At 40.1% G+C, this 13,937-nt stretch overlaps 1 protein-coding gene across 1 annotated transcript; it reads left to right on the forward strand.

Moving 5' to 3' along the window:
- The first annotated feature begins 4,407 nt into the window (after positions 1-4,407).
- On the forward strand, positions 4,408-9,480 carry LOC133210300 (uncharacterized). The gene is made up of 3 exons (XM_061349565.1): positions 4,408-5,907; positions 5,953-8,881; positions 9,182-9,480. Exons 1-3 carry the CDS (start codon positions 4,408-4,410, stop codon positions 9,478-9,480), a joined length of 4,728 nt encoding a protein of 1,575 aa, XP_061205549.1.
- Positions 9,481-13,937: the final 4,457 nt, after the last annotated feature.

Here is a 13,937-nt window from a genome sequence, read left to right on the forward strand (position 1 = left end):
TGTCTGTTGTAGTTATAATTCTTGTCACAAAAATGATGAATTTGAAACCTTTTAGGGATAATTTTTAACATTCCATGATTGACATTCTTTGATAATTCTACCTCCACATTCATCTACAGGCACAGTGTCATGCATAAATATGGATAGGTTCAGTGAGCCAACCAAACAAAATATGGAATATCAACAAGATGAAAAGATGAAACTTCTTCCTCCTTGCTGAATGGCATGTTACTACATATCACTAGTGGACATATTGATTCTTATAAATCATGCTGTCACATGCATGATAACGAAGGGAAACAGTAGAAAACTGAAAAACCATCAGTGTGCTTTTAAAATCATGTTAGTCATTCTTAGATGCCTACAAGTGCAATTAGACCGTGATATGTATGTACTCACTAATCGGGTGAGAGATTATCTCCATGCACTATGTATTTTAACAGTGGAATGATGTGCTCCAGAGAACTTTGCATCCCAAATGGCACAGGCTCTGAAATCCATGAATTCTAGAGATAATGGTGATCTCTGCATATAGCTATTTGTACCCCAGGTTTTAAGTTTGAGCCTCACAATGATCAGTTACCCCATAGCACTAAGAAAACCCTGAAGAACATTTCTCAGTGACTTACAGGTGATCTGCGAACATCTCAGCCGTGGTGCCAGGCAGTTATTACAGAGCCAGGTCTTGTAGTCTTTCAACTTTTGGGAAGCCTTGCATCTGAAAGTGACAAGATATCAGCATCATAATTTTCTTGTTATGTTTGACAATGTATGTAAGAAATAGATCCTTGAGGAAAATCAATATTAACAAGTTAAGCTGTCCACACTATACACTGCAGAGATCCTAGACACTGTGTTTCCACTGTGGTATATACCCAACTGGTACCACTTCGAGCAGAAAGAAGACTTGTGATGTGTCAAGGCCTAATTCTCTTCAAGTACAGAATAGACTGCAATGGAGTATCACAACCAAGTTCCCATCCCTTTTCCCTCCAACACACATTAATTAGGTATGAAACACAAAGCAAACACAAACACAAGAGCACTGAGAAATGCAAAACATTGGCAGACAATGCTACAAATGTGTATGCATCTCCAAATTTAACTACCTGAGAACAACTCTCTGAAGAGGACTTCGGCTTAACTTTCCACACAGAGCAGTGAATGCTCAGAAAAATGGGCAGCCAGTCAGCATTTAGTTTTCTTCCCTTTGTTTAATGTGTGGTCTCAGGCTTCCTTTACTAAGCACTATTCTGCTCTAAATACAGATTCTAAATGTCACAGTGATTCTTGTCCATTTATGCATTTAAGTAATCAAGGAGTTTCATATTGACAGCTGGAAAAAAAACACGTATAAGTGTCCCTTGTATTTTTAGCTCATGATTTTTTAAAAACAATTCTTTGTTGAGAACAGAGTTGCTTCAAGAAATTTTCTCCCATTTTAGTAGACTGGAAGGACTTTTTTAACCTTGCTTATTTTTTGCTTCATTGGTAACTCTGGCATAACGAATCTATGCAACTGCATAATACTTGCCAACATGCATGTGGTTCCTAAACCAGACACTGTTCTGCTCTCCCAAAATTTCATATTCATTTTAGTGTTTTCCCATCATTGCAAAATTAAAGAGAGTATTAGAGTATTGCAAAATTAAAATGCTTATAGGTATTCAATCTAACAAAAAAGCATAATTTATGTCACAAACTGGATTGAATTTTGTGACTGGTTTGATTGAAGTTTGTGAATGCCTTCAATATTTTTATTTTTCTACTTAAAATTCTCTTGGGTTTATGCCCAATTGGAGACACAGCTTCGGCGCTATCAATGAGTTGAGAAGCATTTGCAGTATCTCTGCTGCATTATGAACTTTTATTTTATATATATTCAGGTCCATCCATCCAGTCATCTACACAACTAATGTAACTAATGCCATTTTTCATTCTATCAGAGGTTCATGACTTCTTCAAAACTATTTTACAAAAGTATTTTCTACTTTTGCTCCTACTAGACTGATAACTGCAGAAGGCAAAGACAATATTTTTTTTCTAACAGAAATAGCATACATTGTTTGACTACTACTTAGAAAAAAATAAAATTGCCAATACATGAGATTCATATGTTAGGCTTATTTTTCTTCTTAGCAAGAATGGAACAGAGAATCATAGGCTAGGATGTTTACCTTTCTTTTGATTTCTACATATTGTATTTGTAGTCTAAACAAAAGTGTAGTGTTTTAAAAATACAGCAGGGCAGCTGTGGTATGTAGTATTGCATCTGAATGCCATCCACTTTCCAGAAGGGCCATCTCCATGACTGAATCTGAGAAGTTTCTTCTTCTCTAGTTTGAGAAGACTACAGCGTATTTCCAACACTACTGGTTTCAAACTTCATTATCTTTCCAAACTTTTGTTTATAAAAACATGTAGATTTATAAGATAAAGCTGTTCAGAATGTGACGTGTTTATAATCAACAAGATGGTGTTCAGACATTTGGACTTAATTTCAGCTGTGTCTCAGCCAACAACTGATTACCACAAACATAATTCTACCTTCACCTAAAGTCTATCAAGACCAGACAATCTGAAATGGTTTTAAAAGCTAAGCTAGTTTAACCACTTTGGAAAATAATGAAGAAAGATGAAGAAAGAAAAACCTAGCAAGAAAATAATGGGATTATTATGTAACTTTAAATTATGGCTTCTTCACATAAAAGAAAAAAACAAAATCTGTTGTGTGTATGTATGTGTATATGTTTCATAGAAAAAAAAATTGCATATCTGTGTGCCCACGTGTACATTTCTTTGTATAGTAGAACTGTTGGAAAAGAGTAAAAATTTTGAAAAGATAGAGTAGTTATATATGTATAACTGGTAGAAATGATTATTTGAGAAATCCATAAATCAGTAGAATGGTTCTGTCGAAACTTTAGTTTCATACCAGGGTTATTCTATAACGAATGATACAATGGTAGTTTGGTAGCGGAAAGTAACACACCTGTATATGGTGAAGGGTATAAGTGATAAATTAGGAAAGTATATTGTAAGACCCTATTCAAGTAGAACCTAGAGAATAGCACACCTGTATATGGTGAAGGGTATAAGCAATAAATTAGGAAAGTATATTGTAAGACTCTATTCAAGTAGAACCTAGAGAATAGCACACCTGTATATGGTGAAGGGTATAAGCAATAAATTAGGAAAGTATATTGTAAGACTCTATTCAAGTAGAACCTAGAAAGTAACACACCTGTATATGGTGAAGGGTATAAGTGATAAATTAGGAAAGTATATTGTAAGAATCTATCCAAGTAGAACCTAGGTATACCAAAAGGCAGTCAAGGGGAAATAGGAGGGCAGCTGACCTCCACATAATGGTGGGAACACGTCCAAAGAACAGAAAGTGAAAAGGACAAACTGAGGAAGACTTCTTACTTCATCCGAGGAAGACTACTTACTTCATCTGAGGAAGACTCCTTACTTCATCAGGACGACCACCAGAGGGGGCTGCGCAAGCGCAGAAGAGGCTGATGTCGCAATGGACTGATGTAGGGCATACGCGTGATTAATGATGTAATCTGTGTTGGATACTGTATAAATTGGGAATGCTAGGTGACAAGACTGAAGCCAGATTTGGGCGCGTGCCCCTGGTTTCCCAGCGCTGCAATAAAGCACCTCATATAACCATTCCGGTGGTTATGTGTCAGTTCCTACGCTAACATTTTGGCGACCCAGATGGGACCTCGCGGGCACTGCTGAGGCGGATCGCGTTTCGATCCTGCTCCAGCCGGCACCGAGATATTCTCGGGGAGCCATCGACCGCGACCGACCTCCTCTGCTCACGACGGACCTCTGATACGGTAAGGAAGGTGCTTTTTCCTCTAATCCGGTCATAATACCGAATTTGTAGAGCATGGTGTTGTAGCTACAGTGCTGAGTTTTGGTAAAGAGTAAGGGTACAGACTTCTGATAAGCTTGGCTGTAGGCGAAGCCTGCTTGGTTTGCTGAAACTGAGGCTTCAAAAAGTCTACCAGAGAGATGCGGTGAAAGCTGCATCTGGCCTCGCGAAGTCTGATTTGGTAAAGCCTGCCTGTTAGACGCGGCGAAAGCTGCGCTTGGTTGGGGCTAGGGAGCTCCCGGGGTAAAAGCCTAGGCGCCGTCCGTTAGACAGTAGCGAAAGCTCTGCAGGTTCGGCAAAAGTGGTATTGGTATTGGTATCTGTAATATTTGTATCATAAAATCAGCATCTGTCTGTAAAAAGTTTTGGCATTGTGGTGTGTGTGTGTGTGTGTGTGCAATAAGAGAAACTTGCCTTGAATCTCTCTTTGTATGTACAAAATGACGTCAATTCCTAAGTCATCTCCGTTAGGCTGTATTTTAAGTCATTGGAAGGAGGGGGGGTTTGGACAGACTATGCGAAGAAGTAAACTGATTGATTATTGCAATACCTGGTGGCCACAATATGAATTAGAGGATCAGGAAAAATGGCCTGAGAATGGAACTCTGCATTATAATACTATCCTGCAGTTAATGCTGTACTGTAAAAGAAAGGAAAAGTGGGATGAGGTACCATATGTGGATCTTTTCTTTACCTTAAGAAACAAAGAAAAGTGGCAAAAATCCTGCGGAATAATGATTGTTAAGACAAGTAATGCCGGAGAGTGTAAAGGATGTGCTGAAGGAAAGGAATGTGAGAAGTGCCTTGCCTCAGGGAACAGTCGGCAACATCAAAAGGATGAGGAAGATCTAGGGTTGTTAATAGCTCCACTTACCTCGTTAGCGATAAAGGGAGAAAGGGGGGAAGGAGGTGACAGTGATGATGATCTTGAGAATAGGAGTGATTATGACTGTAAAGAGACACAAAGCTCTGTTACTCCGGTTTCCCACCGAACCCGCCAGAGGGAAGGACGGGAAAGGAGAATGCAGACTCAGGTGTCTCAGCCGGCTAGTGCGGTGCTTGCACCCTTGAGGCAGGGAGTTGGAGCGGAAGGACCAGTGTATGTCAAAATGCCTTTCTCCCCCGGGGATTTGGTGATTTGGAAGCAATCAGCAGGGACATATAGGGAAAATCCTGATAAAGTAGCTCGTGTAATGAAAATGATCATGAAAACTCAAAATCCCGATTGGGATGATATCCAGGTGCTGTTAGATACCCTTATGGATTCAACAGAAAAAGAAATGGTGTTGCGGGCTGCAAGAGAGAGGGTCCGGGAGGATATACGGCAGGGACTAGTTGAGGGAAACATAGATCAGAACTTCCCCATGGAAGATCCGATGTGGGACTATAACACGGGAAGGGGAATGAGGAATTTGCGAAGGTATCAAGATTGGGTGGTCATTGGAGTGCAAAAGGCTATACCTAAAACAATAAACTGGTCAAAGTTGTATAGTGTGAGGCAAGAAAAGACAGAGTCGCCGTCTGTTTTTCTGGAAAGGCTTAAAGAGACAGCGAAAAAATACACAGATCTGGACGTGGAAAGTGAGCAGGCAAAAGCACAATTGGCTTTAATCTTTTTAGGGCAATCTCAGGAAGACATTAGAAAGAAACTGCAGAAGTTAGAGGGAGCAGACTTGCGAGATTTGGATAGACTGTTGGAAGTGGCTTGGAAAGTGTATAATAATAGGGAAAAAGAGAGCTCCCGGAGGCAGCAACAAAATCTGTTGGCAGTGATCCAGGGGAGAGAACGAGGCTTTTCTAACCTGAGGGGAAGGGGGAGAGGAAATATGCGGGGACGAGGAAGGGGAAGAGGATTCTATAATCCAAATGTAGAGACAAATGCAAGAGGAATAGGATATAATCAGTGTGCAAACTGCTTACAGGAGGGACACTGGAAAAATGAATGTCCACTAAGGGGAAAGCAAACTATGTCCCCCAGGAACCCCTTTGTGGGATCGGAAGTAGCTCAGACAATGGTGATGGGAGAGTATAATGACCAAAGTTGACTAACCGAAGTACAGAATAAGGAGCCCCTTGTGAAAATACAGCTGGGAACAGAAGAAGTGAAATTTTTAGTGGATACAGGGGCTACCTATTCAGTTTTAAACGATTTACATGGGAGGATAGGGAAGAAAACAACTACAATAGTCGGAGCCACAGGGAGGGAGGAAACACGGCCATTCCTACGACCCCTAGACTTGCGCTTTGGGGGAAAAGAGCTGACACATGAATTTCTGTACATGCCTGAATGTCCTATTCCACTTTTAGGACGAGACTTATTAGCTAAATTGGATGCAAAAATTATTTTTGAAAACGGTGAATTGACCATGCAGGTTCCGGAATCGAAGGCAGGACAAATTTTGGTTTTGAAAAATAAGCCCACTGCTCGAATTCCGGAGGAGGTAGAACAAGCAGTAATACCGACAGTTTGGGAAACAGGAGTCCCGGGAAAATCGAAAAGTGCCCAACCAGTAATAGTGGAATTAAAGGATGGAGCTAGACCAGTGAGAGTTAAACAATATCCCCTGAAATTAGAAGCAAGATTTGGGATTATAAAAACAATTGAGAAGTTTTTAAAGTATCAAATTTTAGAGGAATGTGAATCAGAATATAACACTCCAATTTTCCCAGTAAAGAAACCTAATGGTGAGTATAGGTTGGTTCAGGATTTGAGAGCCATAAACGAGATAACAAAAGATATCCACCCAGTAGTCGCTAACCCTTATACATTGTTAACATCTGTGAAGGAAAAATATAAATGGTTTACTGTGATCGATTTAAAAGATGCCTTCTTCTGCATCCCTCTTGACGAAAGTAGCAGGAAACTGTTTGCATTCGAATGGGAAAATCCACAGAATGGACGAAAGATGCAATTAACATGGACCAGGCTTCCACAGGGATTTAAAAACAGTCCAACACTCTTCGGAAACCAGTTAGCCAAGGAATTGGAAGCGTGGACCACCCAAGGAAAAATACAGGTACCCAGATCACAGTATCTCCTACTGCAATATGTTGATGATATTTTTATTGCAACAGAACAAGAGTCACTGTGTATAAAGGTAACCATTGAAATTTTGAACCAATTAGGTTTGAATGGGTACAAGGTTTCAAAGGAAAAGGCACAAATTGCATGCACCACTGTATTGTATTTAGGGTGCGAAATTTCACAAGGACAGCGAAAGCTAGGAATAAATCGCATAGAGGCTATTTGTGCCATTCCAGAACCACGAAATCTACATGAATTGAGAACATTTTTGGGCATGACAGGGTGGTGCAGATTATGGATAATGAACTATGGCCTCATTGCAAAACCTCTGTATGAGGCCCAGAAATCACCTGTTTTTGTTTGGAATGAACCACAGAAAGAGGCCTTTAAAAAACTGAAAGAGACATTGATGAAGTCTCCAGCATTGGGCCTCCCGGATTTGACAAAGGACTTTCAATTATTTGTCCACGAGAGACAGAAACTAGCACTGGGAGTATTGACTCAAAGACTCGGAAGCTGGAAGAGACCAGTAGGATATTTCTCAAAACAGCTGGACCCGGTAAGTGCGGGATGGCCGTCATGCTTGAGAGCAGTAGCAGCCACTATTGTTTTGATACAAGAGGCCAGAAAATTGACTTTGGGAAGACACATGGAGGTGTTTGTACCACATATGGTGACAACCGTCTTGGAACAAAAAGGGGGGTACTGGTTATCTCCTAGCAGAATGATGAAATACCAAGCGATTCTAACAGAGCAAGATGATGTAAGTTTAAAGACTACTAACCTGTTAAACCCAGCAGCTTTCCTAGGAGCAGAACTGGAAGGAGAGACGCTTGAACATAACTGTATAGAGGTCATCGAGCACACATATGCAACCAGAGCCGATCTGAAGGATGCACCTCTTGAACAACCAGACTGGGAACTCTTCACAGATGGAAGCAGCTTTGTGGAAAATGGAACACGATATGCAGGATATGCTGTAACAACACAGCAGGAGGTAATTGAAGCCAAAGCATTACCTCCAGGAACATCAGCCCAGCGGGCAGAACTGATAGCTCTCACGAGAGCACTGGAATTGAGCACTGACAAAAAGGCAAATGTATGGACAGACTCAAAATATGCATTTGGTGTAGTGCACATTCATGGAGCGTTATGGAAAGAACGAGGACTGTTGTCCTCACAAGGGACTAACATAAAGTATCAAAAGGAAATACTAGAATTAATAATTGCCGTGCAAAAGCCCAAACAGGTGGCCGTCATGCACTGCAAGGCACACCAAGGAGGAACATCGAAGATATCCGAAGGAAATACATTGGCAGATCGAACAGCTCGACAGGTGGCCCGGAAGGTATGGAATATGATGGCACTGATACCTCTCAAGGTAAGCCCACTCCATACCTATCTTTCACAAAAACCAACCTACTCAAAAGAAGATGAAAAATTGGCTGGACTTTTAAGAGCTCAAAAGAACTCTGAAGGGTGGTATATAACAACAACTGGACAAGTGATAGTGCCACCTGCAATCATGCGAAAAATTCTACAGACTGAGCATCAGAAGTGTCATTGGGGTGCAGAAGCATTGGTAACTTATCTAAGGCGAGGAATAGTTTCCACACAGATGTTAACTATGGCAAAATCAGTGGGATCAAAATGTGAGGCTTGTTTGAAAAATAACCCAGTAGTGAGGAGACAAATTGAGATGGGAAGAATCAGAATAGGGACAGAACCAGGAGATTATTGGCAAGTTGATTTTGTAGAATTACCAAAGGCCCAAGGATATAAATATCTATTAGTAGGGGTCGACACCTTTTCTGGATGGCCGGAAGCCCTTCCCTGTCGCACCAATCAGGCGAAAGAAACAGTGAAATGGTTGCTCAAAGAAATCATTCCAAGGTTTGGTGTTCCTCTGGGAATGTCATCAGATAGAGGCCCACACTTTATTGCAACAATAGTGCAGGAAATAAGTAAATTATTAGGAATAACCTGGAATTTGCATACCCCCTGGAGACCTCAATCCAGTGGGCAGGTGGAAAAGATGAATCAGACAATAAAAAGACAAATCAGTAAGATATGTCAAGAGGCCAAAATACAATGGCCACAGGCTCTACCTATAGCCTTACTGCGAATAAGGATAAAACCTAGAAGTGGAATGTCAGTGAGCCCTTATGAGATCCTCTAAGGAAAACCATACGAGGCGCCAGAACCTAATCCCAATACCCACATTAAAGGAAATCAGGATGTTTACAATTATGTACTATCTTTAGGTAAAACCCTAACCAGATTGAGAAGCACCCTGGTGTGGAACAGGCCATTGTCCTTGGAGAATCCAGTGCATGATATTCAACCAGGAGATCAAGTATATATCCGAAACTGGAACGAAGAACCGTTAAAAGAACGGTGGGATGGACCCCGTCTGGTGCTGTTAACAACATTCACTGCAGTAAAGGTAGAAGGGATAGACTCTTGGATACATTACACACGAGTGAAGAGGGTCCCGAAGGTCTGGGAAACACAAATATTAAGTCCCACAAGACTTAAACTGAAGTGTAAGCAGGATGTTTAGATTTTTCTGTAAAACTGTAATAATTGTCTGGATATCAGTACCAATGATGGTTGTTTCCTTTTTGGAAATCACTCAAAAGAAAGATGTTTTGACGCAGTTTGTTGGGCAAAATGCCACTCTGACCTGCAGGTTCGCTAGCATCACTCCAATAGGGTTAATATCAGTGAGAATAATCTGGGAAAAGGTAAACAAATTCTCTCAAAAATCGGATCTGATTTTTGACAGTCAGGATAAAAGACAACTGCAGAATAAATGGGAATCAAAGGTTGAAATCGAAAACAAATTGCATGATCAAAATTCAAGTGAAGGGGAAACAAAACTGAAATGGTTTAAATTGACCCTTAAAGATCAGGGTAGATACCAGTGTATCGTGAAAACGAACAAAAGTATGGACCATGGTGAAAGAACATTAATTGTCAATAAGATGGGAAAGAAGAAACCAGCAAACCCAAAGATCAAAAGATCAGTAAGCCCAACGCAAATGATCCAATCATATCAACAAGACCCTGAGGAAAATTTAATGATAGGTTTAATTAAAGATTTTGCACAAATGAAAAATACAAGTAAAATAACGGCATGCCTACCAATACCAAAGGCAGCAGGAGAACCAATTGAATGGGGAATAATAACGTTGCCACTTTCAGAAATTAACAAAACAATCATTTGTCAGGAAGAGGAAGTAACAAAAAACATAACAGTGACAGAATATCAAAAGGAGGGTGTTTTTGGAGACCCTGCAGTTTTGGTATTAAAATCAACATGTGAAAAATACCAAAATGCCCAGTTTACCTCTATAAGAGGTGAATGGGGGGAATGTGTCTATCGAAAAGAAAAGAAGGTAAACAAACAAGAGAAGGTATGGGAATGCGGAAAAACAAATGGATTAAAACAAAACTGGGGTACAGTTTGGTCAATGAGCATTTTGCAGAAGTTTCAATATATAGGAAATACATCTTGGTGCTTTAGATGGACAGGAAAGAGAGACGTAGCAGAAAATATTGACACTGATAATTTGCTGTTAGTAAACGGGGTTAGTCGAAGGGTTATCAGAAATGTCCCCTGGTGGAATTGTACTAAAATTTTAGATTGTGACACAGACCCCGAAGAAATCACTATACCTCCAGTTAAGATTGCCTTAATGGCAGGATGTGCATGTCGAGGACTAAAAATTGGGGAAAAAGGAATACAGGTTCCAATTGGCAATGAGGATTGCAAATATTCTACAGTGCAGAGTATAGGACATTTTGTCTGGGCAGCAAGTGATGGAACCTGGACTACCCACCTATCCATAGAAGGCCCAGTTAAAGAAATAACCCTGGGATTACCAACTCTTTGCCCAATCTGGAAAAAGTCCCCATTTCAAAACAAATTAGAAACCTTGCAATTCCAAACAGAAAGAAAAGCAGATGATAATGATGATAATGACAATGATAATAATGACAATAATGACGATGATACGTGGCAGGAGCCCTCTGCAGGGGTTAAGATAGGATGGGTGTTTGAATCTTTAATTGCACAAGTAGCAGCATATCGAAATAGAGAAATGATTGACAGACTAATTGGCCAAACAAAAAGATTAGCCAGGGTAACGAAGAAGGGGTTTAGGGATTTAAATCTGCAATTGCAAGCCACAACCAAGATGACCCTGCAGAACAGAATGGCATTAGACCTGTTGTTGCTCAAGGAACATGGTGTTTGTGAATATCTAAAAGACAGAATAGATCATTGTTGTGTTCATATTCCTAATGTAACTACAGACATAGAGTATGACATTTCCCAATTAACAAAAGTAGAACAAGAAGCAGAAAGAGAGAAAAACTACATTGAACAAAATTGGTTGGGAGCACTCTTAGGTAGTTTGGGCCTTCACTTCACTGGATGGATACGTTCCCTTTTGCAAACAGTAATTGTAATGATAATTGTGTTCTTAATGCTGTATCTGATGTATTTTTGTATTCAAAGAGAAATGGCTCGGAACACTGCGTGGACTCATCGAATTATAGGAACTGTAATTAAAGAATATCCAAAGCCCTCCTCTCCTCCCACATATCAGGAAACAGCTACCTAAGGAAATGAAAATACTTGACTTAAGTTGAGTGAAGTATTTTCAAAGGGGGGAAATGTTGGAAAAGAGTAAAAATTTTGAAAAGATAGAGTAGTTATATATGTATAACTGGTAGAAATGATTATTTGAGAAATCCATAAATCAGTAGAATGGTTCTGTCGAAACTTTAGTTTCATACCAGGGTTATTCTATAACGAATGATACAATGGTAGTTTGGTAGCGGAAAGTAACACACCTGTGTATGGTGAAGGGTATAAGTGATAAATTAGGAAAGTATATTGTAAGACTCTATTCAAGTAGAACCTAGAGAATAGCACACCTGTATATGGTGAAGGGTATAAGTGATAAATTAGGAAAGTATATTGTAAGACTCTATTCAAGTAGAACCTAGAGAATAGCACACCTGTATATGGTGAAGGGTATAAGTGATAAATTAGGAAAGTATATTGTAAGAATCTATCCAAGTAGAACCTAGGTATACCAAAAGGCAGTCAAGGGGAAATAGGAGGGCAGCTGACCTCCACATAATGGTGGGAACACGTCCAAAGAACAGAAAGTGAAAAGGACAAGCTGAGGAAGACTCCTTACTTCATCAGGATGACCACCAGAGGGGGGCTGCGCAAGCGCAGAAGAGGCTGATGTCGCAATGGACTGATGTAGGGCATACGCGTGATTAATGATGTAATCCGTGTTGGATACTGTATAAATTGCGAACGCGATGTGACGAGACCGAAGCCAGATTTGGGCGCGTGCCCCTGGTTTCCCAGCGCTGCAATAAAGCACCTCATATAACCATTCCGGTGGTTATGTGTCAGTTCCTACGCTAACAGAACTGTTGAATGTTTTTCCTTTGAGAAAGCTATTTCAGCAAAACTGGTTTCATGTTCAGATAGGTTGTGTTGAATTTCTAATGAAAAAAAAATAAAGTAGCAAAAGAAGCAGTTCTGCTAACACAGAAATTAATGATATCTACTTTCTTATCTGTTTAGTCTGCTGGTTGCTTATGTCAGTTGAAGCACTTCCGGATAACATCTTTCCAACTGCTCAAAAATAAAAAGGTATCTCAGAAGCTGTGGTGATGTTTGTTTAATCCATAAAAAGGCATGAGCTGCAACTTCTCTTTTAAAAAGCTGCAGCATTTCTGAGTGGGAACGATGACTCCTCTATTCACCATTCATTGTATTCTTCACCAAATCTTCCTGAAAGCACCTTCCAAAGCCATCAGCTGACAGAAGGGAAAAGAACAGCTGGTGGCACAAAAAGAGGTCACACATAGACAGATCCCTTCCTTTCCTCTGCATCATCTGTCCATCCTCCCTTTCCTCCATCTGCTCTGCCATTTCTCATGGCATTGCATAGGTCTAGTTTCCCTAGGAAACCATGCTAAAAAGTCTGTAAAAACATAAATATCAAAGTTTGTCCTTCCCTTGTGCTTAGTTGTACAGGTGAAAGAACTGCTAGAAGGTAGCTGGGTGGTGTTACTATCTGTTTCACAGAAGAAATGTTATACATCACAAGCACCTTTTTTTTTCCCCCAGCAGCAACTCCAGAGTGAGAAGTTCATGTAACGGTGAGAGACACCACTATGATCAAGGACAAATAAAGCTTTTGAGTTACAATCCAAGGAGGAACATTTTCCTTTCTTCTAAAAACTACAACTGTGTCTGTGCTGTAACCTAAACACTGCCAGGGCAGACACCCTCACCTCTTTGGTTACAGTGGGCAATGTCCATGGCCTGATTTTGTCCCTACCAATTAGCGCTTTCCCAAACATTTCCTGAAAACAGGTGAGGCATTAGCACTGTCCAGGGCCTGTTTACCCAAGGTAGCCTCCATGCAGCCCTCCTGTTTGAGAGGTTACAGGGTTCAGCTCATAAACTTGTGTGGTATCATGCCTCCTTTTGCCTTCTGGGTGCAAAATAGCCTGAACTATTTTTTTTTTTTTTGTTTTAGAAATACAGCTACATTCAGCTCCTAAGGCTGCAAAGGTGCTGTAATTAACACATTGTTAGAAATGCCTCTTCAACTACAAGTCAAAAAAAGCAATTTGTTCTTCACTGGCTATGTTTTCAGAAGGCTATTTTAAACAATAGCTGCACTTCTGAGATTTCAAGCTCTTCTCTGATACAGAGAAAAAACCCCAACGAAACAACAACCTGTGTCAATAAGGCATATGTAACGAAACTAATTGTTTGAAACTTGTACTTATTTCAAACATGAATCTTAGATAGTGTCTGAAATTTTCAGCCAAAATGTCAAGTGGTAGATTCCCTTCCTCAAGGTTCTTTGTATTTATCATGTCAGAATTGGCACATTTCATGGCTTTTAATAGCTGCATGTAAGATTTGTAATTTTGGAAGTCCTGGGTTCAGCAGTAGCAGTCATTTTTCTT

Source organism: Neopsephotus bourkii, unplaced genomic scaffold (genome assembly GCF_033783945.1).
Source record: "Neopsephotus bourkii isolate Nb327-2 ecotype Australia unplaced genomic scaffold, CSIRO-AGI_Nbou_v1 NB_416, whole genome shotgun sequence".
NCBI classification, from domain to species: domain Eukaryota; kingdom Metazoa; phylum Chordata; class Aves; order Psittaciformes; family Psittacidae; genus Neopsephotus; species Neopsephotus bourkii.

Bases quoted from the DNA above. Each gene is read 5' to 3' on its own strand.
- LOC133210300 (XM_061349565.1), top strand. From the start codon at position 4,408: ATGCGAAGAAGTAAACTGATTGATTATTGCAATACCTGGTGGCCACAA. The intron at 5,908-5,952 runs GTGATGGGAGAG...ACCGAAGTACAG, and splicing joins CGGAAGTAGCTCAGACAATG to AATAAGGAGCCCCTTGTGAA. The intron at 8,882-9,181 runs GTAAATTATTAG...TACTATCTTTAG, and splicing joins AACAATAGTGCAGGAAATAA to GTAAAACCCTAACCAGATTG.